General features: G+C 39.5%; 3 protein-coding genes across 4 annotated transcripts in view; 2 read left to right on the top strand and 1 right to left on the bottom strand.

Annotated features, from left to right (window-relative positions):
- The window catches only part of LOC138024977 (myosin heavy chain, striated muscle-like), a 27,378-nt gene extending 25,655 nt beyond the window's left edge, over positions 1-1,723 (top strand). Inside the window, exons 10-11 of the mRNA XM_068872182.1 lie at positions 101-199; positions 481-1,723. Of these exons, the coding sequence (XP_068728283.1) occupies positions 101-199; positions 481-612 (231 nt within the window). The 3' untranslated portion in view covers positions 613-1,723. The remainder of the gene's footprint in view (positions 1-100; positions 200-480) is intronic.
- Positions 1,696-7,482, top strand: LOC138024980 (G-protein-signaling modulator 2-like). Its single transcript, XM_068872187.1, has 2 exons — positions 1,696-2,497; positions 7,140-7,482. The coding sequence occupies exons 1-2, from the start codon at positions 1,816-1,818 to the stop codon at positions 7,340-7,342; spliced, it is 885 nt and encodes a 294-aa protein (XP_068728288.1). The 5' UTR covers positions 1,696-1,815; the 3' UTR covers positions 7,343-7,482.
- Positions 7,483-7,493: 11 nt separating this feature from the next.
- The window catches only part of LOC138024979 (tyrosine-protein kinase SYK-like), a 17,957-nt gene continuing 450 nt past the window's right edge, over positions 7,494-25,000 (bottom strand). Inside the window, exons 2-13 of one of the 2 annotated variants that reach the window (XM_068872186.1) lie at positions 23,804-24,246; positions 21,136-21,670; positions 20,801-20,980; positions 19,759-19,911; positions 19,282-19,391; positions 18,299-18,365; positions 12,666-12,747; positions 11,873-11,921; positions 11,611-11,751; positions 9,764-9,904; positions 9,297-9,409; positions 7,494-8,820 (exon numbers count right to left, since the gene is read on the bottom strand). In XM_068872186.1, the coding sequence (XP_068728287.1) occupies positions 8,727-8,820; positions 9,297-9,409; positions 9,764-9,904; positions 11,611-11,751; positions 11,873-11,921; positions 12,666-12,747; positions 18,299-18,365; positions 19,282-19,391; positions 19,759-19,911; positions 20,801-20,980; positions 21,136-21,670; positions 23,804-24,205 (2,067 nt within the window). In that variant the 5' untranslated portion in view covers positions 24,206-24,246 and the 3' untranslated portion in view covers positions 7,494-8,726. Of the gene's footprint in view, positions 8,821-9,296; positions 9,410-9,763; positions 9,905-11,610; positions 11,752-11,872; positions 11,922-12,665; positions 12,748-18,298; positions 18,366-19,281; positions 19,392-19,758; positions 19,912-20,800; positions 20,981-21,129; positions 21,671-23,803; positions 24,247-25,000 lie in introns of both variants that reach the window. The other variant, XM_068872184.1, reaches the window with a different exon arrangement.

Below are 25,000 nucleotides of genomic sequence, written 5' to 3'. Positions count from 1 at the left end.
ATCACAGTTTCTTTGGAAACTATCCTCGTCACCTGTTTTCCAGTTTCTGTTCTCATTGGCAAATTAGTGTGTTAGTGATGCTCAAATATTCTCTCACCAGACGAATCAGCGTATGTCCCTTGCAAGGCTACAGCACGAGGTGGAAGAATTGAAGAGGAAAATGGAAGAACTGAAAATGAAATTAACTGTTGAAATGAAAGTATGTGTTTTTTTTAGAATATGAGGGTTGAGTGTCTCAAATCGCTTTAGTGTCCCACAGGTGGGAATGAAATACTAGAATTATTGTGCCATGGAGTTTACAAGCTTAGAGCTGATGTTCATTTTTATCCTAACAAATATGGGGATTAAAGACATGGGCATCGAGTAGTTTTGTTATATTGCTGAGGGGGACAATTTATTAGGGTAGTTACATGTAAAAACATCAATTAATCGTCCGTTATTTATGTGCATTTAATGACACTTTGTTTTCTGTGATTTTAGAATCGTGATGCTGCCCAAAAGGAATTAAAGCAGATACGACAAGAATTGATGGAAAAGAAGATAAATCTAACCCTTACAAAATCGCAGAAAAGCTTAACAACGTTAACAAACCCAGAAAACATCGCGGTTTAACTGGGAACTAGAGTGAAGTTTTGTCTAACATATCCTACAGAAGACGTGTGCTAATTGGTTATTCGACGCCGACTTTTAATTTAGAGTGGGGGAGGGGTGACTTATACTGTTTTTTTTTTTTTTGTTCCTGTGCTCTCCAAGAGGGGAAGGGGATTCATTTGAAATATTTATGGAAGAATGGAAGGCTTATTTTTAAATGGTCAAAGTTCCGTCGTGTAGAAATGAAATTAAGTCACACGCAGTTAATATTGTGGCTGGTTGGAATTTTAATTGTACAGTTCAATTTACACGTATTATTTACTTTAGATTTTGTACCTGTAATAACATGGAAAGGTCCGTTGACTAGCTTAAACGAACATTGAAAAGTTATAAGGGAAATAGACCGTACTACAACATTAAATGGCCAACTTGTCTCCTTTCAGTTGGGTGGTTATTTACTCTGTTATTTTAGGGTTGTTTCAAAGTAACGTCACTTCACATTCAGTCATTGTATTTAACTTCGGTTGTCCCTTCAGCTACGAGGTTGATGTCAATTCACAGCAGTTCAATTTGTGAGATTGAAATGCCAACTAAAGTAAATGTCTGTTACTTTTCTTTACCTTTTTACTTTAAATGATTGCTTTGTTCATTTTTTTCCCATTCACGTATGCATTTGTCAAATGCGCACGCGCGTTTGGGTTTGTCGCACGCCACGTTGTTTGATAGTCAGTTGTACCAGTCGAGTTTTGTCGGCGGCATTCTGCCACTTTTTGTCAACTCATGCGTGTAAACCGTAAATCAGAAATGATTTTAAAGCTCGGACGTAACTTTTCAAAACGCCCAACTCTTTGCGTCGTTTTTTTCCCTGTTCTTTATACTGTGCTGGTTTGTCTCTTGTGCCGTATTGCGCGATAAAGCAAATTGCGATTCGCTCTTCAGTTTAATATTAATTCTCGGAATATTTTAAGAAAAGGAAGAGGTGAAAAAATTGTGAAACCAGCTTGTTATCATTACCGTTCTGGACTAGGATTAGTGTGTCGTTGTAAGTGATTCCAACGAACGGATGTGAAGTATTTTTAATGGTGGTGTTGGTTACTTCCCTGATTTAAATAAACTTGGCAAACTCCCCAAACCACAAAAGCGTTTGGGTAAACTATTACAAGGTAATGCGCAATAAGTCGGAGTTTTGACTGAGTGGAGGTACTCGGCTGGTTCAGCAAAATTATGAGTAAGACTGACGTCGAGGAATACAATCTGATTTTGAAGCCGCCGATAGACGAAGGTTTTGCACCATTCGATGAAGAAAAACCATTACCGCTGGAAAAGCGACTAAGTGTCGAAATGAATTCTGTTGAGCAACACGGGTCGCTAAACGAGCAAGTGAAGCATTTGGAGAGGAAAATTCGAGCTTACAGCAAAGCGAAAGATAAAGTGAACGAAGGGGAAGCGTTGAGTAGCTTGGGAATACTGTATTACAAGGCATCAAAATTTTTCGACGCCAGAAGCTGCCACGAGAGACACCTCAATATAGCGAAGTCGCTCCGCAACAAACGAGCAGAGAAAAGAGCGTATTGCAATTTGGGTTGCACTTATCGACGAATAGGAGATTTAGACCGAGCTGTAGAGTGTTACGAAGAAGGGTTGGCACTTGTAAAAGAATTGAACGACAAACTAGGACAAGCAAAACTTTTGAATAATCTTGGAAATATATACGAACAAAGAAGTGACTTTGACAAAGCTGTGTATTATCACCAGAGGCGACTTGATGTTGCAAAGGAGTTGAAAGATTTGGACGGAGAAAGTAAAGCTTGTGCCAGTTTGGGAAACATCTATCATTTGCTTGGCAATATCAGAGAAAGCATCAACTATTATGAAAAATTGGTCGCGTGTCTCAAGTACAAACTCGGTGAGTGAAGAAAATTCATTATGTTTAGTACACGACTTCCACATAATATGCAAATCTAACCTTTGTCCATCTTGACAGGTAGCTTGATTATGTTTAAAAATATTTCATTTATTTTATAATAAGACAGACTTCGAAATGCTCTTCATAAAGGTAAGGGCTACTTTTTGCAAACGCTTGACGAATTTGTAACCCTTTAATGTGAGTCGGTTTTGGTGTAGGATTTCCCCACACTTTGTCAGAACCGGCGATATTTCTTCCTTTATCTATTATTTATTTGTATACGAGAGCGAAGTGTTTGTCACGTGGTCTCCATTAGGAAGAGAGGACTCTGCGAATGAGTGTTTGTGTCCCAACCATTTACTCTTTTCGGCTGTTGTCATTTGGCGAATTTCGACTTGTTTTCTCAGTGCGATTAAGGACGTTCGCGCCAAAATCTTCCTACGGTGAGATTTTCTTCATTTCTCGCCTAGAGTTAGGTCATAAAGTACTTACTCCAAAAATGAAAAAAAAAAGGGGGGTCACCGACTTTGTTTCGGAGAAAATGGCAGTGGAAAAATGCCTTAATTTCGAGAAATCGGTCATAATAGCGAGATGTAGGCTCATCTGCTCATCCATCGAAAATCATAAAAAGAAACTGTTGGAGTGAAAGTTTCCGTGCATAGGTTTTTAGGAGTGAGATTTTTACATAATTGTATGCAGCTAGGGATGTGGTAAACAGTAGAGTTCATCCTCGACGAGCGTTTTCGTAAGCTCTATCCGTTGAAACCACTACCAAAATTCGATGGCACGAGGAAAGAAAATGTTAAAAAAAGATAACTTCTTACGGTGAGAATTTTTTCATTTCATCATATTTTGTAGATAGTAAGTAAAGTAATTGATTCATGATTAAAAAAATAGGGGTCACCGATGATCTGAACGAGTAAAATCGATGTGATTTTACAAAGCTCTTGGAAAAGTTCGTTTGTCACGCTTTTGCGTGACCTGTCGGGCAAGGACTGGAACCCAAGAGAGGATCGATCGCTGAAGAGATGAAAGGTTTTTACCGAAAAAAAACCTTTCTCGAGCATAGCAACGGAGTTTTAAGCTGGGGTCATCTTCATTTGGTTGGTGTTTTGTATAATATCTCTCCATTGCCGTCATGCTCATCCTCTGGAGTGTGTTTTTTTGTGAAATTCAATCGCTAATTGTTTCCACGCAGGTCCGCACTATTCAAGCGGACGAGGACGAAAATACTGCTCAATTTTCACGAAAGTAAAGGAAAAGAACTTTAAAAACATGCATTCACTTTGAACTTAAGTTCGTAGGGTAATAAAAACATTAAAAAGAAACAGCCCCATTAAATTTACGCAATGGTTCGTCCTCGAGTTTTCCAAACTTTCAGCCACTTGTCTACTCGATCAGCTACCTTTTCCAGAGCTTTTCCATCCTCCCGCTCACTTCTCTTTGAAGTTTTATGATGATGCGGAAATAAATGTGCCATTCTTTTGCCGGCCTGGAATTTTTTCCTCGGCGTTTTAGTCGCCATGTTATTTTAACTGATGCTTGAAAAATTTGTATGAAAGTCAAGTAGGCTAGTGCACGACTGATAAAACCTTGCGAATATCAGTCGTGCAGTAGTCTACTTGACTTTCATAAATATTTTAAATCAATTTTGACTGATCACGATCTTCTCTGATCCAACGCTGTGCAAGACTTATCGTCCACGGTTTTTGCAAAGGTTTAAAACCTCAACTTCACTAATGCTCGAAGTAATGCGTGACATATTACAGTCGCGTTACCTGCGCAGTAACGTTGCGCACAAACAATTAGCGCGAACGTCCTTAATTAACAAGGTAAGGAGAAGTCGTATAAACCAAGAAACGTTGAGTGAAGTACTTGTAAACACTTTGAAATAAATTTGAGTGTTTGTTACACAAAACGAGTTAAGTTTGAAAATATGTTACATAGTAAGTGTTACAACCCTTCAACCGGTATATTTATTGTGAGCTTTCACAGAGCAGAACTGACAATTTACGTTTAGATATTTCTGGATTTGTCGTAGTTCTTAGTTTTGGAGATCGGAGGGAGTAGATTAGGTCTCAAGACCTAATTTTAAACCACACGCTGCTGGGTGTTTATTTTAGTGCGTTAACACTCCCTTTCTCTTTCCATGTGCAAGAAATTCTTGAATGAATAAGTAACAATCGTACAAAATTCCACTTCTAGGACAGAACTGTCTGCAATTGCACATTGAAAGTATGTCATAAATTGCGTCGATCCTATGAAAATACCGCAAAAACTTTGCGCAGAAAATACAACTTTAGTAAATACACAGAAGCCCCAAGCTCAGTGTAAGCGTGGCCGACAAAAACATAAGGATTTGTATGGGAATCCCGATAAAAAGCTTAAGAAGGTAATCATATGAAAAAAAATTCTCATTTAAAAAGCCTAACCTTATTGCTATCGTGGGTATCTTCCTTCCTATGTGGTTGACAACCACGAAATTGAGAAATGGCTCAAATCGCGGCGGATCTGCAAAATTACCACACAGGAAGGAAGCTACCCATGATGACAATAAGGTTAGGCTTTTTAAATTTATATAATTAGCTTCTTAAGCTTTTTATCGGGATTCCCATACAAATCCTGATATTTTTGTCGGCCATGCTCACACTGACCTTAGGTTACCTGTGGTAAATAGTGTCCGCCACGCAGTCTACAACTGTCGAAGAAAATTTGTACTTGAATGATTACATTACTTTCAACTCCCGTTTATTGCTTCCAACAACCGAAGTAACATAATGACAGAGTCTAGTATTAACCTGTAGATTTGTTTAAACGTTGCCAGTTTCTGTAGATCGCAAGTTGAAAAACTAATGCCTTCAAACTTCTTGTCAAAAATTTCCACATTTACTGCTAATGTTAAAACAGAGGTAGTCTTCTTTTTCTATTCCGAACGGAAGTTACAGTGGAAATTTCCTTACCATTTGCTAAATTTTCCAGTTTTCAGTCTCTCATCAGTCGAAAACAATTGCAAATGGTAAGCGCCATCTCGTTGAGCTGGTTTGCTGATTTTGGAAAAACTGTTACCATTATTCACCGGTCATCCCAACTGGTTTATTCTGACAAATGGTAAGCACCCCTAATTTCCTCGAAACTAGAAGTGCAAACATGTTTCTCCCCTACCCGTTTTCTCGTCTGCAGCTTGGGATTCTTCGGAATCTTTATTCGACATTTATCACTGTAACATGACAAAATGTGATGCTCCATTTGCGTCAGTTTTCATTCTACAAGCGAAGAATCAATCCTTGAAACAAGATTACTGAGATTCAGGAAGACGAAAAGGGAGAACTGTGGGTGGTTGACTGGCTGAGGAGGCGAAAGATATCGCAGACGTTATAATTCAACCCGCAGCTTTGTTTTGAAGTTGTATAGAAATCATGAAATATGATCCAGTGCATCTTTCAGTCAAAAACTTAAGAATATAAGCTTTCGGCTGTCGATCTACAGCCTTCCACGGATAAGGGGGTTCTAACATCGAGAGAAAACGGAAAACGTGCCGGCTTTTCTTGTGTCTAGTCTTGGTTTGAAAGTGTCTGAAAAGTACATGGTCGGCCGTCTTTTAGGACATTTGTTGGAAAATTGTGAAATTTCTTAGTTAAGACGAAGATTTAAAGGAAGAGTAGGAAGTGTAAAACACTCTAGAGGCTTTTTGTGCTTCGGTTCAAATAGTGTCGAAACAGAGTTTTTGTTTGCTCGCCAAATGATGCCAAGGGAAGGGACATAAACACTCGTATCGACACAAGCACAAGCAGCACGCGCACACATACTATCCACTTGCTACTTGTTTGCGTCTTTTTTTCTAAGAATGGCACTAATGATTATAACGCTTCTCAGCTTGCGTCTGCTTCTGGTTTGTGATTTTCTGCTTGTGTCGTTGTGAAAGGCCTCATATGTAAAGCCCATGTCTCGTTTCCTAAGTGAAACGCATGCGCAAAAGAGGTTGTTTGGTGCGAATCAGTCGCTCAACAGACACTTTTCTTATCGTTTCATCCTCAAGAAGATAGTACGTCTCGTACTTCAAAGGGGCTATTTTAAGGTGTTTTGGAAAATGCGTTGAGCTTGCTCAAATTTTATCAAGCATGACTGCCTGTCGTCTCCTCTGCTCAAGCCATTAATTCATTGTGTGTCAATTGACAGGCCATACTGCCTCCGTTCAGGCGAACGTGTTCCGGTGCGCTTTGTCCCTAAGACAAAGCGGTTCGCAGATTTCTGCACCATTAAGTATCAAGATCAGTTGTAAACCTCTTCTCTGTTATTTTTTATCTGTTATTTAGTGCTTTTAATCATATTTATATAATTATCTATTTGACTGTCTTTGTATTGTATGTCTGTTATTGTTACTGACCATCCTTGTAATTCAGCCTTTAGGATGCGCTTTGTATTGTATGTCTGTTATTGTTACTGACCATCCTTGTAATTTAACGTGATAATTATAACCCCTTTAACAGCATTGAATATCAATGCTCACAGGATATCATGAAGCCAAGACAATCAAACGGTGAATATGTAATTCCATGGGAAATGAAGTTTTTTTCTTTTTCGGCATTTCCTTTTCTGGTCACTGATCACGTAAGGCCTAATACGTTCTTGTCTGTCACGACAGCCGCACAAGAAAAGAAAGGGAAAAACGAAGCAAGTGCAGAGAACGGTTCCTCCCCTGTAAGCAGCTTCACGAAGAGCAATGACGACAAGGGGCACAAATGGGCATTGAAGGGGCCTGGAGATGACCGAGATGAACGGAGCAGCATCAGGAGGAAAAACAGTGGACGGAGCAACAGCACTGAAAGCAAAGGATCGACAGCTTAATTAAGGGCAGGCGGTTCCGTTGAATAAGGAGGACATGATCAAGGTGGAACGACTGCAAAACTGGCAAAATCCAATAATTTCTAAATAAGGGAATGGTGCCATTCATTCATCAGGCTATTTTGATCATTCAAAAGCAAACAGAAAACGGAGATATCAGCAAATTTGTTTTATTGATCAATTTAAATAAAAGAGTAAATATCAATAGCAAAGTCACCTTCTGACCCTAACCTACATCAATTAATCAGCATTAAACCCCTCGTGAAAGGTTGTAAGAATATCAAATTAATGACCAAGGTCAACAACTTACAGTTTATAAGGAAAAAGGACTGCACCAGTATTTTGTTGGGACAAACAAATGAACAACAAGCAACAAACAAAAAGCTGATTCTGATTCTGCATTACCCTGCGAGCAGAGTCTCTTTCGATCTTCCTAGATAAGTCGGGAAGAGGAAAGTACGACTTATCTGGGAAGATCGAAGGAGACTCTGCTCGCAGGGTAATTCTGCATGTAAAAAACAAACAATTACAACAAATCTAAAGTAGTTTTGTGAGTGGTAAAGGCGAAGAAAAATTTAATTTTTTTAACATTATGTACATATTTTTTGAACTATAGCGACCTCACTGATTTACGCATCCAATTGATTCTCCTAACCGCTCCCGATTCTTTGTACTTTAAATTTATACATTCAATGAGTATCTGTCTTTCTTTTGAGTGTCGTTAAAAATGTCACTGTAATTGGATGGTGGGTCAATTGTATAAATCAACTGAGCTTTTCAAGACGTGCTAAGACTGGAATAACACCCTTAAACATGCAACCATGAAGAATATCCCAGTTAAAGAGTATACACTGGTCATAATAACCACTGCAAATAACCTCAGCTAGTGCCAGTAAAACTGGGCTATAACTGAGGTATTTCGTCCTGTTTTATATTCATGTCAGATTGCGGAAATTAAATCCGTAAAAAACCTTGTAGCAACGTACAATGAACGAGAGAAGATCTCGACCACAGGTTCTCTCATAAGATGTTTAACTTCATCGTGAAGTTAAATAATTCAATATCTAACATTGTTGTTAAAGAGAGTGATTAGACAGGATTACAACTCGATTACGGATCAAAGCAGTTTCATATCGTTAAAAAATCGACACTTTCGCAGTTAGCAGCTTAGTGGTCTTGTCGTTTGGTGAAGGGATAAGTCCCTTGTCCGGACATTCAGTGATCTATGAACGATTACTCGAGTGTTTGAGGTTATTACAGTGGGTTACAAATTGGGAACGAGACTGATTTTTGTTCTACTTATAGCTAATTAGGCTAGAGGCCCGGGGCCGTCCTTAACTTGACGAGTGGTGAGAAGAGGCGAACTCAATTTCTCAGTTTTCAAAACTTAGTATCCCGTTTGCGCGTTCATATTCTTTAACTGTAAAAAGGCATCTTCAAGTTGCTGAGCCAAGATTTGGAAAGATGGCCTTTCTTCTTCGCTAAAAAAAATAAAACCAAAGAAAACGTGACTGAGAGTATAATGATAGATTGTAATTTACGTGACGAAAACATAAAAATGCGGGCAGACCACGGAAACATGATTTTCCCGCCATTTCTTGCGCACGGCGCACTGTTTCCATTTCCACAATAAAATTTCAAAACATTTTGATCGTCTTGCGACAACTACGGAAGCTCTTTTGTTATAATAAGTAAATCATCCCAAACACGCGAAAAGGATGGATAAAAAGTGATTTCTAGATACCTGGGCGCCTTTCTCAAAGTCACAATTTAAGCGAAGGTAAGTGAATAAACTCATTGTTATTTTTAGTGCAAAGGCCAAAGGTACTGTAGTTCAACTAAACCGCTCAAAGAATATTTTATGTCTTCCGTAAGAATTTAATGGCAAACGGCTGTAATTTCCAAGCCGTCGCAAAAGAAGCTTTAGTTTTAATAATAAGCTTAAGCTCAACTTTACCTGAATTGCCAACAACTTTTCATTATTCGGTACACATTTTGAGGGACACCCTCGGGGCATTCCAGTCTGTAACCATTCTCTATTTGTTCCAAAATATATTGTCCATTGAGTCCCTGAAAAGGATACAAAACTTTTCGACCTGAGATACCTGAATAGAAGTCAACACTACTTCTCAAGCCATTTCATTTAGGAGCAAAATAATGCGGATAAAAGAAGATTTTCGATGATTTTGGAGGACCGTTCAATTGCAACAAACTGGCATTTTATTAATTTGGAAAAAAAAAATTCTTATCTTGAACACCACTCATCAATTAAAAAATAAATTATCGTATTTGGTTCAATTATACCCATTACAACCAGACATGGTACCATAAAGCTGGGTAATGTACAATGTACATGTAGCTTAAAGGATATCTACTTTTTAAATGGAACTGTCGACAGCCAAACCAATATCAAATCAAACATACATCGTAAGGTTTTTTCCCATAAGATGTTGCCTCCCAAAATGTGACACCATAACTCCACACATCACTCTTGCTACTGAACCTTCTATAGTAGATGCATTCTGGAGCATACCACTTGAGAGGCCACTTTCCTGGCTTACCAGCCTACCGAGAAAAAAAAAAGGGAATGAACTTAGAAGCTCTCACTAATCACCTACCATCCTTAAGATGAGTAATTTGAGCTGAGGGTCTTATATTTCGCTTGTGCTGGGAGACTGTTCCACAGCGTAGAAGGTTTCCGATCATATTTGGCTAAATTCTAAAATGTCATGTGCTTGTGTTTAAAGATGCTTAAGCTCCGAAATCATTTGTAGCCCTGTCAGAATTTACCCAGGAAGAGAAACCATCTAAGAGAGTCCTGAAGGCAATACCATTTCCCAGTCCAAATTTGGACAAAATCCCCAGTCCCAAGGTGGAAAATTTTATTTCGATTCCTAGTCTCTGCTACTAAAATCCCAGTGGTCAAATAGCCAGATTTGGGGAGTCAGGGTGGTTTAGTGGTCATCAACCATGCCTCCCTGAATCCCACCTCTGTGAACCGGGTTCAACTCTGGCCTCGGGTCGTATATGGGCTGAGTTTCAGTCGATCTCAATCTGACTCCAAGGGTTTTTATCCGGGTACTCCGGTTTTCCTCCCTCCTCAAAGTTGACTCCCAGCCTATTCCATCAGGCTGTGGTGCTGTGCTCCGATTAGCAGGTCAGATACTATTATTATTATTATTATTATTATTGTTATTATTATTATTATTATTATTATTACTATCATCATTATTATTATGACAGGAAAAATATAAGTAGGGAGTGTTTGTAAATAGCAGTAAATGCCACGTCGCGAAACGAAAAATGCAAGTACCCGAAGAAACTCAAAGCAACTGCATGGCAGCCCGATGCTCAACCAACTGAGCCACCGGTGCGCGGTGCGCAAAGTAAAAGCGAGACCAGAGACAGAAAATATCAATTTGCCGTTTTTGCCCCATTTGTGGGATTTGGTCTGCTGTGCTCGCCTACATAGGGCACCCATAATAATATTGCTTCCACAAAAAGATTAATCATGAACACAACAACTTCTTGGACCATGCAATCGAGTTCTCGCCATTTCAACAGGGTGTAATAAGAATTAATGGCTGCGCCAAGCACTTCAGCAAAAAGGTTGGTTCAAAATATTACCCTTTACCCTTGGAAAAGAACTGCCGTACCAAACATCGTGGCGCACGATCTGAGCCATCGTTTTGACTAATGAACCCTTTTGTTTTTGGACGTGTTTTGGTAGCGTGAAATGGTTAATTTTCATTAATTGTTCTGGTGAGATCAAAGTAACCCTTTAGTAAGATCTCATCTTCATCAAATATCTCATCTTATTTGGAGTATCTACATGTATTCTAGTCACAACCGTTTTCGAACCTCAAACTAGTTTCCAGGCTTCAAGCGTCTTCAGGTTCCCTTCGGTGAGCGGCTTTCAAAATTTCTATCTAAACAACATGGCACTTGCTTTGAGTTTCTTCCAATACTTGCATTTTTCGTTTTGAGACGTCAGAAATAATGCCTGATAACCTCTGATAATGCTTATCCCACTCCCATCAAGGACTTTCTATCTCCCATTCCCAGTGGCAAAATTCCATTGCCAGTGATCAAATCTCATTTTTCCAGCTAAAAATTAGGTAAATCCCAGCTCCCATTTTATCCCTTCAGGACCCTAATCTAATGTAAGGCTGAAAAGTTCCACATGCACAGAAGATGTGGAATCACTTCAAATCGCAAGAACCGCATCTGACTGTTGGTTAAAAAAGTCAAACAAATTTTGATGGGAATACCCTATAGTAGTCTGTCCCAGTCCCCATTGCTCTTGACATTCCAAAGTCACTGATCTTGACAAAGTCCTCATTAACGACCAACACATTTCTGGCTGCAAGATCCCTATGCACAAACTGCATGTTTTCAAGATATTGCATTCCCTGTTATAAAAAAAAGTTTTAAAACTACAACACAACAGCCTGATACTATTAAAATTTCTCCAACAAGGAAATTTGAAAACAGCTCTTCCAAACTTTAAGTTCTTTTAAATTGAGTTTTTACCTCTGCTACTTGCAACATAATGACAAATATCTTGAACATTGGCAAACTCCTGAAAAGAACCAGATTAACTGCTCATTAATATCTTAAGAAACTAAGAAGTCAAACTGAAAGCATGTATGTGCAGTATACATGTTCATATGTATGTATCACTGTATAAATTAAATGAGGATTCCCTGAGATTTAAGGAAAAAATGCTCAATTCTTAGTGTCTCGTGTCTTACTGAGAGAGACGAGTGATACCAGTTTCAGGGTTCGTACACTTTTTCAGGCCAAACATTCAAGGACTTTTCAAGGACTTTTCAAGGACTTTCAAGGGCCAAATTTGGAAATTTCAAGGAACTCTTTTTTACGTCGAAGAATTTACCCATGGAAATAGTCTGACAGTACAATTCTTGCTCATTTTCCACAATGTACATACGTGCATACAAATAATGCAAAGGCAATGGTAACCATTCTCGACCCCGCAGCTCATCGTGTTTGTATGACATGACTTGAGTACCTGATCATTTCTACTGTTCAAAGTTTTCAAAGATCAAAAATGTGGGTCAGAAAAAATACAAGGACTCTCAAGGACCAGGAAAGAGGAGCAGAGATTTTCAAGGACTTTCAAGGCCTTGAAAATGCACTCTCAAAATTCAAGGGTTTTCAAGAGTTTTCAAGACGCGTACAAACCCTGCAGTTTAAAAGCTTAAAATGAATCACTTGTGCACCTGTCAATGGGAGTTAGAGGTTAGGGTCAGGGCTGAGACCACCACTAATTTTATTATTAGTGCAATAATCAGAGTTTTCTTACTTGTGCTTCTTGAGATATTTATGGAGAGGTCCCTCTGGGGCTAATTCCATCACAAGCATCACTGTTGGTTCTTCACAGATGCCTACCAATATAAAATACGTTAAAGCTCTGATATGTATTTCTCAAAAAGGATGTTAAATTAAATGCTTGAGTATGGCTTCATCATTCTCTGTATGTACTAGAGGGAGTGTGGTCCCCTGGTTAGACCATTGCATTTGCTTGTGGTCCTGCCAGGTTTACATGTAAATCATGCACTCAAAGGCAATAAATTTCATTATACAGCTGTACCACACTGTAGTCGGATGTCGATGGAGTTTATTCTCGTTATTCACACACACCGCGTGGTTGTGTGTGCTCTCTGCTCTTGCATAATGTGCTAACCTACTTATATATGCATATGCAAAATGTAGTATACAATAGGTGCTAATTAGGTGCCGCTATGTTACATGCATAATGTGCCAACCTACTTACATATGCGTATGCGAAATGTAATATACAATAGGTGCTAATTTGGTGCCGCTATGTCACATCCCCTTCTCTTAAAACTATATTAATTAAATGGAAAACAAACAAAACACAATATCTTCATTCGGGCCAATATATCTTGTACATATGTTGAAAACGAATAAAACTGGTAACAATATAGGGATTTTCTGTCTAGTGTTTATGTATCATACTAATATCAACTATTAAAGCAAGCGTCAGAGATTAAGTCTTTCCGGTGCCCGGATTTCACGTCCCGCGCGGGATTTTCTTGGTCCTTTCTCGGCTTCTCCTGTTACACTAGAGCATTGTGGGTTGGAGCTTGAGGGCTGTATAGTCAACTTGCCACTTGATGGGTCATTTGCTGAATTGCCTGCCGCAGTGGATTCTCGTAGAATGGCGCTTGAATATTGTGCAGTCATGCTTCTTTGGGACATGGAATCCGAAGAGTTGTTTGCCGAATTGTTGGAAGCATTATTCGGTCTAAGATGGATTCTATTCCTTCGCAATTGGGCACCAGTTCCAGTTTCTATGAGATATGAGCGGGGTGTCTCTCCCCGATCTATGACCCTAGCAGGATTCCATGTCTTTCTCACAGGGTCTTGTACATAGATAGCTTGGTCTCTGTGTAATTCAGGGAGCTCCTTGGTGTGTCTGTTGTAATAGTGGCATTGGTTGTCTTGTCTCGCTTTGAGCCAATTTCTAACTTCCTCTTGGTTCTTTGATGGCTGGATCTTACCAGGAAGTGTGGATTTAAATACTCGGCCATTCAGTAATTCAGCTGGTGACGGTATATTGGAACTCAGGGGCGTCGTTCGTAGAGCCAGCAGGGCTAGATCTATGTCTTCTTTAGTCTCTCTGCATTTCAGGATCGTCTTCTTAACCGTTTGGACTTGGCGTTCAACAAACCCATGGCCACGTGGGTAATGTGGAGATGACGTCACAATTTCAAACCCGTACTGGTTTGCCAGTTGATGGAACTCGCCGGATGTAAACTGAGTGCCGTTGTCGCATTGAGAGATTCTGGGATTCCATTTTCTGCGAATAGCATTTTCAGTTCATTAACAACAGCCCCGGATGTAAGGTTTTGGAGTTTCTTGACAAATGGGAACTTGGAGTAATAGTCGACAACTATGAGGAACCACGACTGTTGAGCGTAGAAAAGGTCTGCGCTAAGTGTTTTCCACGGTCTTGAAGGGATCTCTGTTGGTATCATTGGCTCCTTTTGCTGAGAATTGTGGTACTTCTGGCATACACAACATGAGTTTACAAGGTTTTCAATTTCTTTGTATATGCCTGGCCAGTAAACACAGGATTTGGCTCGTAGTTTGCATTTTTCCATACCAAAGTGCCCTCCGTGGATTTGCTGCAAGATGTTGCCTCTCAAGGATTCAGGTACTATAACACGGCTTCCAAGAAGTATCAGCCCATCTTCTACTGATATGTCATCTCGTAGGGGCCAGTATGGTTTTAGCGCCGAAACGATTTTCTTCCCACTGTCAGGCCAACCCTGCATAACTTTGTGGGCTAGAAGCTGCAGGGTTTCATCTTTCGCAGTTTCCTTTTTGAACTCTTCCATTTTGACTGGGGTGATTCTGATTAGATGGTGAACTTTCACATTCATGTCCGACACTTCAAATTCATCCAACGGCGAAAGGCGTGACAGGGCGTCAGCTGTAACCATTTCTCTTCCTGGAAGATATTTAATGACGCAGTCGTAAGGTTGTAAACGCAACAGCATTCTTTGAAGGCGTGGAGGTGCTTGCATCAGGTTCTTTTTATGGATCTGTTCCAGGGGACGATGGTCTGTTTTAACCACGAACGATCTTCCATAGAGATACGAATGGAATTTTTCGCAGCCGTATACCACTGCCAATAGTTCCCGTTCGATATTAGCGTATCTGGTCTCCGCAGGGGTAAGTACTTTCGATGCAAAGGCTATTGGCTTGTCGTTTTGGAAGAGAGCTGCGCCCAAGCCCTTAATTGATGCATCAACATGGAGGACAACTGGTTCCTTTCTGTCATAGTAGGCCAAGGTCGTTGTGGTACATATCAATGCCTTCACCTTTTCAAAGGCTTTCGAATGTGATGGATTCCATATGAAATCAACGTTCTCCTTTAAGAGGTTTCTTAAGGGGGCAGTGTGGTCAGCTAAATTGGGGATGAATGAGCTCATGTAGGTTGCCATCCCCAAAAAGGTGTGAAGCTCTTTCTTGTCTTTAGGCGGTTCTAAACTTTCTATGGCTCTGACTTTATCTGAACTGGGTTTGACACCGTCTGGTGTGTAGAGCATACCAAAGAAATTGCACTCCTTTGTTTTGATAACGCACTTCTCGTCATTGAGCTTGATGCCGGCCTGTCTGGTACGTTCCATGGTTTCATGCAGGTGTAAGTCATGCTCTTTATCGTTCTTTCCATAGACTGTGACGTCATCTGCAATACCAATGGCTCCCAGGCAATCACGATACGTCTCATCAATCTTGAACTGGAAGATATCTTGACTCATTCGTAGACCAAACGGCATTCTGAGGAAACGATACCGACCAAATGGTGTATTGAAGGTTGTCAGGTACGAGGACTCGTCATCTAGTTTGACATTCCAATAGCCATTGCGAGCGTCGAGCTTACTAAAAAGCTTTGCTCCTGATAATTTGGGTGTGATTTCCTCTAGAGTGGGTATGGGATGATGTTCTCTTTTGATCGCCTTATTCAGGTCTTTGGGATCGAGGCATAACCGAAGTCGCCCATTTTCTTTTTCTCTAATGACCAGGGAGTTGACCCAATCCGTAGGTTGGGTTACTTTCGCAATGATATCTTGGCTTTCCATCTCACGTAATTCGGCTTGTAATTTGTCTTTCAACTCTATAGGTACTTTGCGGGGTGCATGGACCACCGGTGATACTTCAGGATCCAGTGTGATGTGATATGTGTAGTCATCAAAACATTCAACTGTACCAACATTCTGGGTACATATCCATCAGCTCTTGTTTACTTGTGATTGATGGCCGCTCTTCTAGTGGTATATGACTTCCAATGTAACTCGAGTTTTTCTTACAAGTACCCGGATTTTGAGCTGGAGAATTGAAGCTGCTATTTGGATCAGCCTGGTTTAATTGATTTATTCCTAGCGTACAGTGGAGGGAGACTAGTTTTAGTGCAATGCACGCTTTTAGACCGAGGATAGCTGGCCCTGAAGTATCCGTGACGTAGAAAATGCAGTTAATCTTCTTCTCTTTGTACTTGCACGAGATGTTTATAGTGCCAAGCTGCTTAATTACAGAGCCACCGTATGCTGAGAGAACGGCTTCATTCTTTTCCAGTACTTCTGGTTTGAGGTTTCCTTCGTCATCAAACTTCTCTGGGGCGATTATGCGAAGTAGCCTGATAGGCAAAACATTGCTCTGTGCACCTGTGTCCACCTTGCACTGGAGATTAATTTTCCGCTTCTTTTCAGGCTGGGTTATTTCCAGTGTTGCAAAGACTTCATCGCGTGTGTCGTGTGTCATCGAATGTTGCGTGTCTTCTATGGTGTTAACCTCGATTGTACTAATTGTGAGAATTTCATCATTGTCTTCATCGCCCCTGTCTTCAATCGTGTGAATAGATTTTTTGAAAACCGGCTTTCTTCCTTGGATAAATTGTTTCCGTTTACTGGATCGGCAGACAGATTGCCAATGATTACCTTTGCCGCATTTTCGACATAGTGTACCGTAGGCTGGACATTTGTTCCTCGGGTGTTGTTTTCCGCAGTTGTTACAGGATTCCCTTTCTTGTTCCTTATGAATGGCATCTACACTTCTATCCTCTTGATGGCTTTCGCTACTTCCTGCCAATGTCTTCATATGTTTACTTGTCGCCTCGTTGCTTCTTGCAATCTCGATAGCGCCTGCAAGGGTCAATGATTTGTCTCGGCCTATGAGGGACTTCTGGACATCGGGGTTTTTTGACCCCCAAATAAGCTGATCTAGAACTCTGTCTTCGACTTCGGTGCTGTCGCGAAATTGACATTTTGCTGCTAGCTTTTTTAATCTTGAGATAAAATCATCCACTGGCTCGCTTTGTTCTTGTCGCATTCCTTGTAGTGTGTATCTGTGAATTCGATGACTCGTCTTCGGCTCCAATTGATTCTCGAACCGTTCGAAAATAATGGCAGGTTTTTTCCTCTCTTCCTCCTTTGTGAATGTCCAACTGTTGTAAATATCCAGACCTTTTTCACCCGACCAGAGTAAAATATAGCTCACTTTTTCTTCGTCATCGGCGGCTTTGAGCACGCTTGAGAACATAAGCTGACATTTTTGTTTGAATCTTGCGAATGCAATTATCGGATCAGGAGCGTCCCAGTTCATCTGTGGCGACGCAAAAGACGTTGCTGTTGCCATAATTCGCTTCTGCTGGCCTCTTTCGATTTGACTCTAGCGATTATTCTTGTAAAATGCTGCCACCATGTAGTCGGATGTCGATGGAGTTTATTCTCGTTATTCACACACACCGCGTGGTTGTGTGTGCTCTCTGCTCTTGCATAATGTGCTAACCTACTTATATATGCATATGCGAAATGTAGTATACAATAGGTGCTAATTAGGTGCCGCTATGTTACATGCATAATGTGCCAACCTACTTACATATGCGTATGCGAAATGTAATATACAATAGGTGCTAATTTGGTGCCGCTATGTCACACACACTTTGTACAACAGCCAACTGGCCAACTGTGGCTTTTAAATGGTTACATGATTGTATGTTTCTTTTGAATTCTTCCTTTTAGATCATTCAGAAACTAACGTGTAAGTGCATGTCCACTATTCAAAAATTAACAAATTATTTTATTATTGGTTTTAAATTTTAATTCACATAAATAAAAAAGCAGCAAGACATTGCTGATAACCTCTAGGTGGCATATGGTTTCTTTGTTACTTTCCTTTCCTTCCCTCCTTCTCCTCCCATTCCTGGCAATGTGGGTGGGGGGGGGGGGGGTGAGTTAGTGTGCTTAACCATTTCACCCACATCACCACCCTAATGCATGAGTAAAACCACATGGCATTACCCCAATTAAAGTCTGTAAGTGTCACCCTTAAGAAGAAAAGGGTTAATTGAATGAATAGGCCAATAAGTATTATTACTGGTAGGACCAAACAAGGAATAAGGATTACCTATAATTCTGACAATATTTGGGTGGTCCAACTTCATCATAACTTCAGCTTCATGCATGATTTCAGACTGTGGAAAAAATAAAAAAGTATTGGGCTTACAATGATTCCTCAGTTTTGCACTGCGTATCCCGCACTGCGCATACAGTGTGTCAACATTTACAAATTGGTCAAATTTGTAACATTGTAAAATTTAATATGGCGTAAGTCGATCATACACGCTGAAACAGCTCTCAAAACATGTGAGAGAATTAAAGTTGTGAATGTCCATAATTCTTTGTGAATAAGCGCACGCATTCCGAGAAAATGGCGAATTTTGTTGTCTCGATCTACGATAATCCAAATAAACAGGTACGATGGTGGTTTACTCTTAAATCAGCACGGTGACCTAATTTTTTTTATTTCATAATTTTGGTGTACAAACCGTTTTGGTTACCTAACCGTAACCTTAAAAAAATTATCAGAAGGAAAAAAAGATATTGCTAAAAACGTACACAAAGCCCCTTACCCAAGGATGAAAATTATGATCTTGAAAACAACGACTCAAGAAACATTTTGAGTTGATGTCGTCCTAAGTTGAGTGATTTTTCCATAAATTCTATATAATACAGTGTTCCATATGCTCTAGACTTTCTACTTATCAGATGTTTTTTCAAATGGTACTTTAAAAACCCTCTGGCGCAAAATGTATCCTGAGCCGATGAAATAACACGCATGACTAGTATCAGTACGGGTATCAATAGGGTAAGATTGGCCCATTACATCTCTTAAGCAAGCATGGTGACTTAACTTTTTTATTGTAGTTCTCAAAACAGGGATTAGTAGGGAATATTCAGGGAAAGTTTCAAGAAAATCGTTTGACAACTTTTTTTTCTGAGGAATCATCTTAACATATAGGGAAATGCTAATCTCAAAGGACTGGTGCTCTCTCCTACTGTCCAAATCAACATACTGTACTAAGAAAGCCTCTACATTTTGTACTTTACCTTTGGATTGTTCATTTCCTCAGATTTTAGTTTCTTCACAGCAACTGGAATCTTTTCCCCATTTTGCTTGGTGTACTCTCCTTTAAGAACAGATCCAAAGTTCCCGTGGCCTAATTAAAAGAACAAAAACAACAACACAGCTATTCAATGACTGTTTGAAGTAATAATAATGATAATAAATAATAATAATTGCAGTATTTATATAGTGCCATTTCCAGCGATGTGCAATGGCACTTTACAGTACATATTAAAAAAAAAAAAGCACTAGCCTAAAACACAATATTGTAATAAATTTGAGGTGTCCTTTGTGAACTCACCCAGATAGAAACATAACCAATGTACATGTAAACACAAGATTGGAAGAAACCAAGACTTTGTCTGACGGTTTCCAAGTCATTTAAATGTACTTGAAGATAATTACTAAGTACTGTATCTAAGACCATATTACCGGTACTTTGATCAGTCTTAATCACTTACCTAGCTCTTTCTCAAGTTTTAAATGTTCACTCTTTAGTTTGTGAGTTTGAACATCCTTAAACTGATTGAAGTAAAACGAGCTTTTCCTCATCTTCACATGGTCATAAATGGATTCTAATTGGGATCCTCTGGAAGGACTTTCCCATGTGGCTCCTGAAGATATAACAATCATGAAAATACATAGTTCAGAAAGTAACACATTTGGATTAGCTGCAAAGCGCTTTTCACTTGGTAAGCTTATTCACACCATTGCTCCACTCCAGAGCAAAAACATCGTCAGTGTAAGAGGAGCTACACTGTGGTTGCAAGGACTCTTTTGGTGCAATATACATTGTGTATTATGCAACTCAGGTTTTGCAGTAACTGTCCAATAGACTGAATGCATAAATGGCGGCCAAAAATGTATTATTTTGTTTATGTGCTAATTAGACTCATTAGCCCCTTCCCTACTAGCAGACGTCTCTTTTCTTTTGCATTTTTATTTTGCTGGGTTGACAAGTATACAGGAAAGAGACCCCTGCCATGGGTCGAAACTCGCTTGGATTGAACCACTGCCCACAACCTTGGATGGCACTCTCTAAACCGCTTGCCCCATATGTTTGCTGACTGCGACTTGCGCCCACTGTGTCCAGCACATTCCTTTACCGTATTTCCACTGTTGTTAAGTGAGCCCACACAACATGAAGTATCTCGTGACGATTCGGTCGCTAAGTAACTGCCGTGCATGCTCAACACAGTGAGTTTCACCCCATGACAGAGGTCAGTCCCAGCGAACACAAAAGAAAAGAGATCTCTGATAGCAGGGAAATTAGCCCTGCTCTCAAGCAACATTTCTTTTGTATTTTGTCCATGAAAACGAAGCCAGTGAGTCTAATTTGCACATACAAAAAAATATTTTTTTGGCTGCCATTTATGGATTCAGTCTAATAGATGTTTTTATAAACTTATTAATTCAGTTATTTTAATCTTCTAGGTTACCACTGAGGCAACTATCCAACATTTCAACAAAACTACATGTACCATAATACCATTGCCTCCATACCTGAAGCCCGCGTTCCCACCACAGGTACTGGAGGACTGCATGGTGGTGGGAATGGACTTCTTGGACTAGTAGGGAGTCTAGGAGGTAAGCAAGGTGGACCAGACTTTCTGTCTCTTGTTGGTGGAAATGACGTAGGAATGGGAGGAGGAGGATCCCTTGGTGGAGAACACCTGGGAACAGCTAACAAAACACAATAACATGTTAGCTGGCCTCTTATACTGTAATTGCAGAGCTTAAAAAAGAGAAGCCCCACCAAATTTAATAATTTATTTTGATCATTTACCCAAAAAGTTACTACAAATCTTGGATGTTAAAACATTACAACTTACTTGTACCTTCACGGAGTATATCTGGAACCATGGCAACAGGAGGGGTACCCTGAAGAAATGGATTTCCCGCAAATGGATTGCCGTCAGTGAATGATCGACTTGGTGGTCTTGTTTGAGTGTTACCAGATAGACCTGCAGGACGTGTTCCCACTGAGGGATTCCTGCGTCTTCCATCAAACAGTTCAGCATTACAGGGCTCACGCAACTTACAAAGAAGACCATCCTCCCTTAGTGTATAGTAGTCAACAGCCAACATTAAGTTGTCAAACTTTGGACCAGACTTGATGGATAATCTTCTTTGACCATCTACATCAAATAAGTAATGGACAACAGCACCTTCATGCACAAGACCCATTACAAAGCCTTGATCTTTTTCACGAATAAGAAACATCCCCTCTTGACATCCTAACACTTGTAGACGCCTCTCAGCCTCTTCACGTTGAATTCCACCATGGAACCATACCTGATTCTTGTGCAAGACTGAACCAATGGCACTTTCTAATTTAGCCCTCATTAGAGTTGCAGTACTTTCATCACCTTCCTGCAAGAATTCAAGAAGCCATTCAACAAACAATACTACACGTATATTCATACAATCAATAGCAAGAAGTATTGACCATAATTTTTATACAGTAAAATGGAGATTAAAGAGGTTAACCCTAGCTCCCACAAACAAAAATACATAAAAAAAAAAAAGAAAGACTCAAAAAATGCATACACATACTATTTCAAACTTTATTAAACACAACTTTATCATAAAATACTGGTATACCATGTACTTACATGAATAAATGAGTGAATAAAATTGTTTCTTTAGTTTTAAGATTCTAAAGTCTTTGCTTCTTCTACTTCCTTGTGCAAATTATTTCACTGATTTATAATTCCCTCAACTAGTGAATGTTTATATGGATATTATTAATTCTTGCAGACTTAACTCTAAATTTACAGGAATGGTTTGAATGTACAGTTACTGTAGTTGAGAAAAGTCCCTAGCATAAGTAAATAATGAAGGATCCTGTTCATTTAACCATGGACAGTTATAATATTAATTATATAGCTGATAGTTAATCTGCAATTGTCAGCATAGCTATTATTCTTTAATTCTTTAAAAACGTCCAATTTAGGATAAATTTGGATAGTTTCTGATAGGGTTTTCCTCTAAAAACAGGCCAACTGTCCAATTTAGAAAATATAGGACAGTTTGTCTAAAGCCAATGAAATCCCAGAAACACAATAGGTAATAGAAACTAGCCAATCAGCACAAAGAATAGCGTCAGCTCTGTAGTAGTTGACAATGGCGGGGTTTAGCCACGGAGATTTGCCAAAATTTTCCATTTCTCAGGACTTTTTCAGCAATATCACTGCAAATGAGAGATTTCCTATGTTGCCAGAAGAAGATTTTGCCAACCTGAGAGGCAAAAACCAAAACTAAAACACCTCCAAGAGTACAAAAACTTGGCTAAATGTTTTCAGAGTTGAAAATGCAGCATAACAAAGTGAGAAAAATGGAAGATTTCCCTTGTCATGATCTAGATGCAGTTCTTTGCCATTTTTTCACTGAAATTATAAAAAAGGACGGCCACGAATATGAAACAGCATGTTTGGCTGTCATGCAGTGCTAGTTGGACCGCTATTTAAAAAAAAATGCGACAGAAACTACAGTATTTTGCGAGATCGTGAATTTTGCAAATTCACTGAGGCAACAACTTGAACCAAACGCAGGGATACGGAAAGCAAAAAAATGTCTCTCGTGCTTTAAGCGAAGCAGACGAAGAATTCCTCTGGAGTTCAGGCAATATTTTGGAAATAGAAATAATTCATAATATTTTACTTTGCCTTTCTTAAGGATAATAGCTCGACTGAGCAATGCCCAATTACAACTGACTAGCTATATAATTAATAGGTAACAGGACTACATGCTTGTCCAATATGGAAGTAATTGGATTCAAAAAATTCCTCAGACTACAGTGTACCAAACTGGACTCGGCCTACGGCCTCATCCAATTTTGGCAGTCCTCAGAATTTTTCTCATCCAATTATTTCCAAAATGGACAGCATGTAGTCCTATTACATACACTGTATACATGTAGCATTCAGTTGGTGATAAATATTCACATTTTCTCTAGGGGGGGCCATCGCAGAATATCAAGCCTCTACTCACAACTTTCCCCTTTTCGTTAAGAAAACACTTCGATGCAGGACTTTGTCTTTTCTACATTGTAGAAATGTCCTTAATAACATGCACACAGCGTTCAATGATAGGGCAAACAATGCACTTACATGTACATTGTATAAAGTTGGGGAAAAAAACCTCGCATTTTTGGCACCAACTGTTCGTAATCAGAATGCAAAAACAACAACAAAATTGGATAACACAATTAAAAGTAAAAGAATATTAATTTTGCAAAAATAATTACTACATGTACACAATACCAGTCTACTGCACTACCCACATGTACACATCGCATGCCTATTTTTTAACTTGCAGTTACCTCGTGTGAAAGAAGAGATGTGAAATGTATGAATTGAATTGAATTGTATACATTCCTGAGGGGGGTTGATTCAGCATACTATTATAAGCGCAGTCATAAAGCATCTTTATTATGGGTTATGCTTGTGACTTTACACTAGTCACAATAATATTATTATCAGATCATTCAATTTTTCAACTAACCTCTAATCCCATAGAAGACATGGCAGCAATTGCAGCATCCTTAATATGCTCTTGGTTTGCACCAGAAAATGTCCTTGGCGGTACACCAGGAAGTCGATTGCAGGGCTCTGTCAGCTTGGCCAACAATCCATCTAATGCATGTTGATGGTGATGTACAAGCTCAACTGGTCCCAGAAATTTTGTACCATCTTCAATAGCCACCATACCATCTGAGTGGCGCTGAATGTGGTAATGAATGATCTTGTTATTGTGGCACATAGAAAGGGCATAGCTTCCTGCAGAAGCAGTACTCTCGCGCAAAAGATACAAGCCATCGTGTTTACCAGCGCGAGCAAGTAGGTCTTCTGCTTCCTGACGGCTTATGCGACCATGAAACCAGTGTTGAAAAAGAGGATCTGCCATTTCCTGACTTTTTTTCTCTCATTTATTTTTTCTCCACGAACCTAAGTCAAATTGAGTCAAATTATTACTGTCTGACTATGCTACATGTAACCTTTATGGTCATTCTAGGAGGCTTGCATTGATTTACTAATAATATTTGCGGTAAATTATGGTACATATCTTTCACGACTCCAAGACAGAATATCACTTACAAGAATAGAAGCAACAGTAGCATTATTTTGTATTTGTAGACCGTAGTAATTGTTGTTGTTGTCAGAACCGCCTTTCTCCCAACATGCAGTGTTCCAGATAGGTGATGGGTCTCGGGTCAAAAACCCGACAAGATCAGCTGCATGACCCGACAAATGAATGGAAAATTTATAATAATCTGGTGGGATCAGTGGGAATTGACCCGTTGGAATTCCCTATTGGCACCCTGCCTTAAAATCTTATTTGGAACACTGAACATGGGGAATGGTACTGAACCTACTAAGTTTTGAGTCAGGCAAAACACTGCCTTTCAGTTTTCTTCTTGCAAGAATACATTACAATAGGGAAGATATTGTTGACATCACCTATTGTCATCGGTGTGCCAACCAGAACATCATTGGCTGTCGAAACAAAGGGTCTTTTTTTCCCTGTGGTTGGCACATTTGAATGACAAGAGCAATAAATTTTTTGAAAACACGTATCTCTCCTATAATGACAGCTTAACACCAAAGATTGGAAGAACCTTCACAAGAAGATCACAACACATTGCTGATAATTAACTGTTGACTACATTAATCAAGCTAAAAATCTTTTTTTCCATCTGAA

Source organism: Montipora capricornis, chromosome 11 (genome assembly GCF_036669925.1).
Source record: "Montipora capricornis isolate CH-2021 chromosome 11, ASM3666992v2, whole genome shotgun sequence".
Lineage (NCBI taxonomy): Eukaryota > Metazoa > Cnidaria > Anthozoa > Scleractinia > Acroporidae > Montipora > Montipora capricornis.
This window is presented reverse-complemented; position numbering and strand designations above follow the sequence as displayed.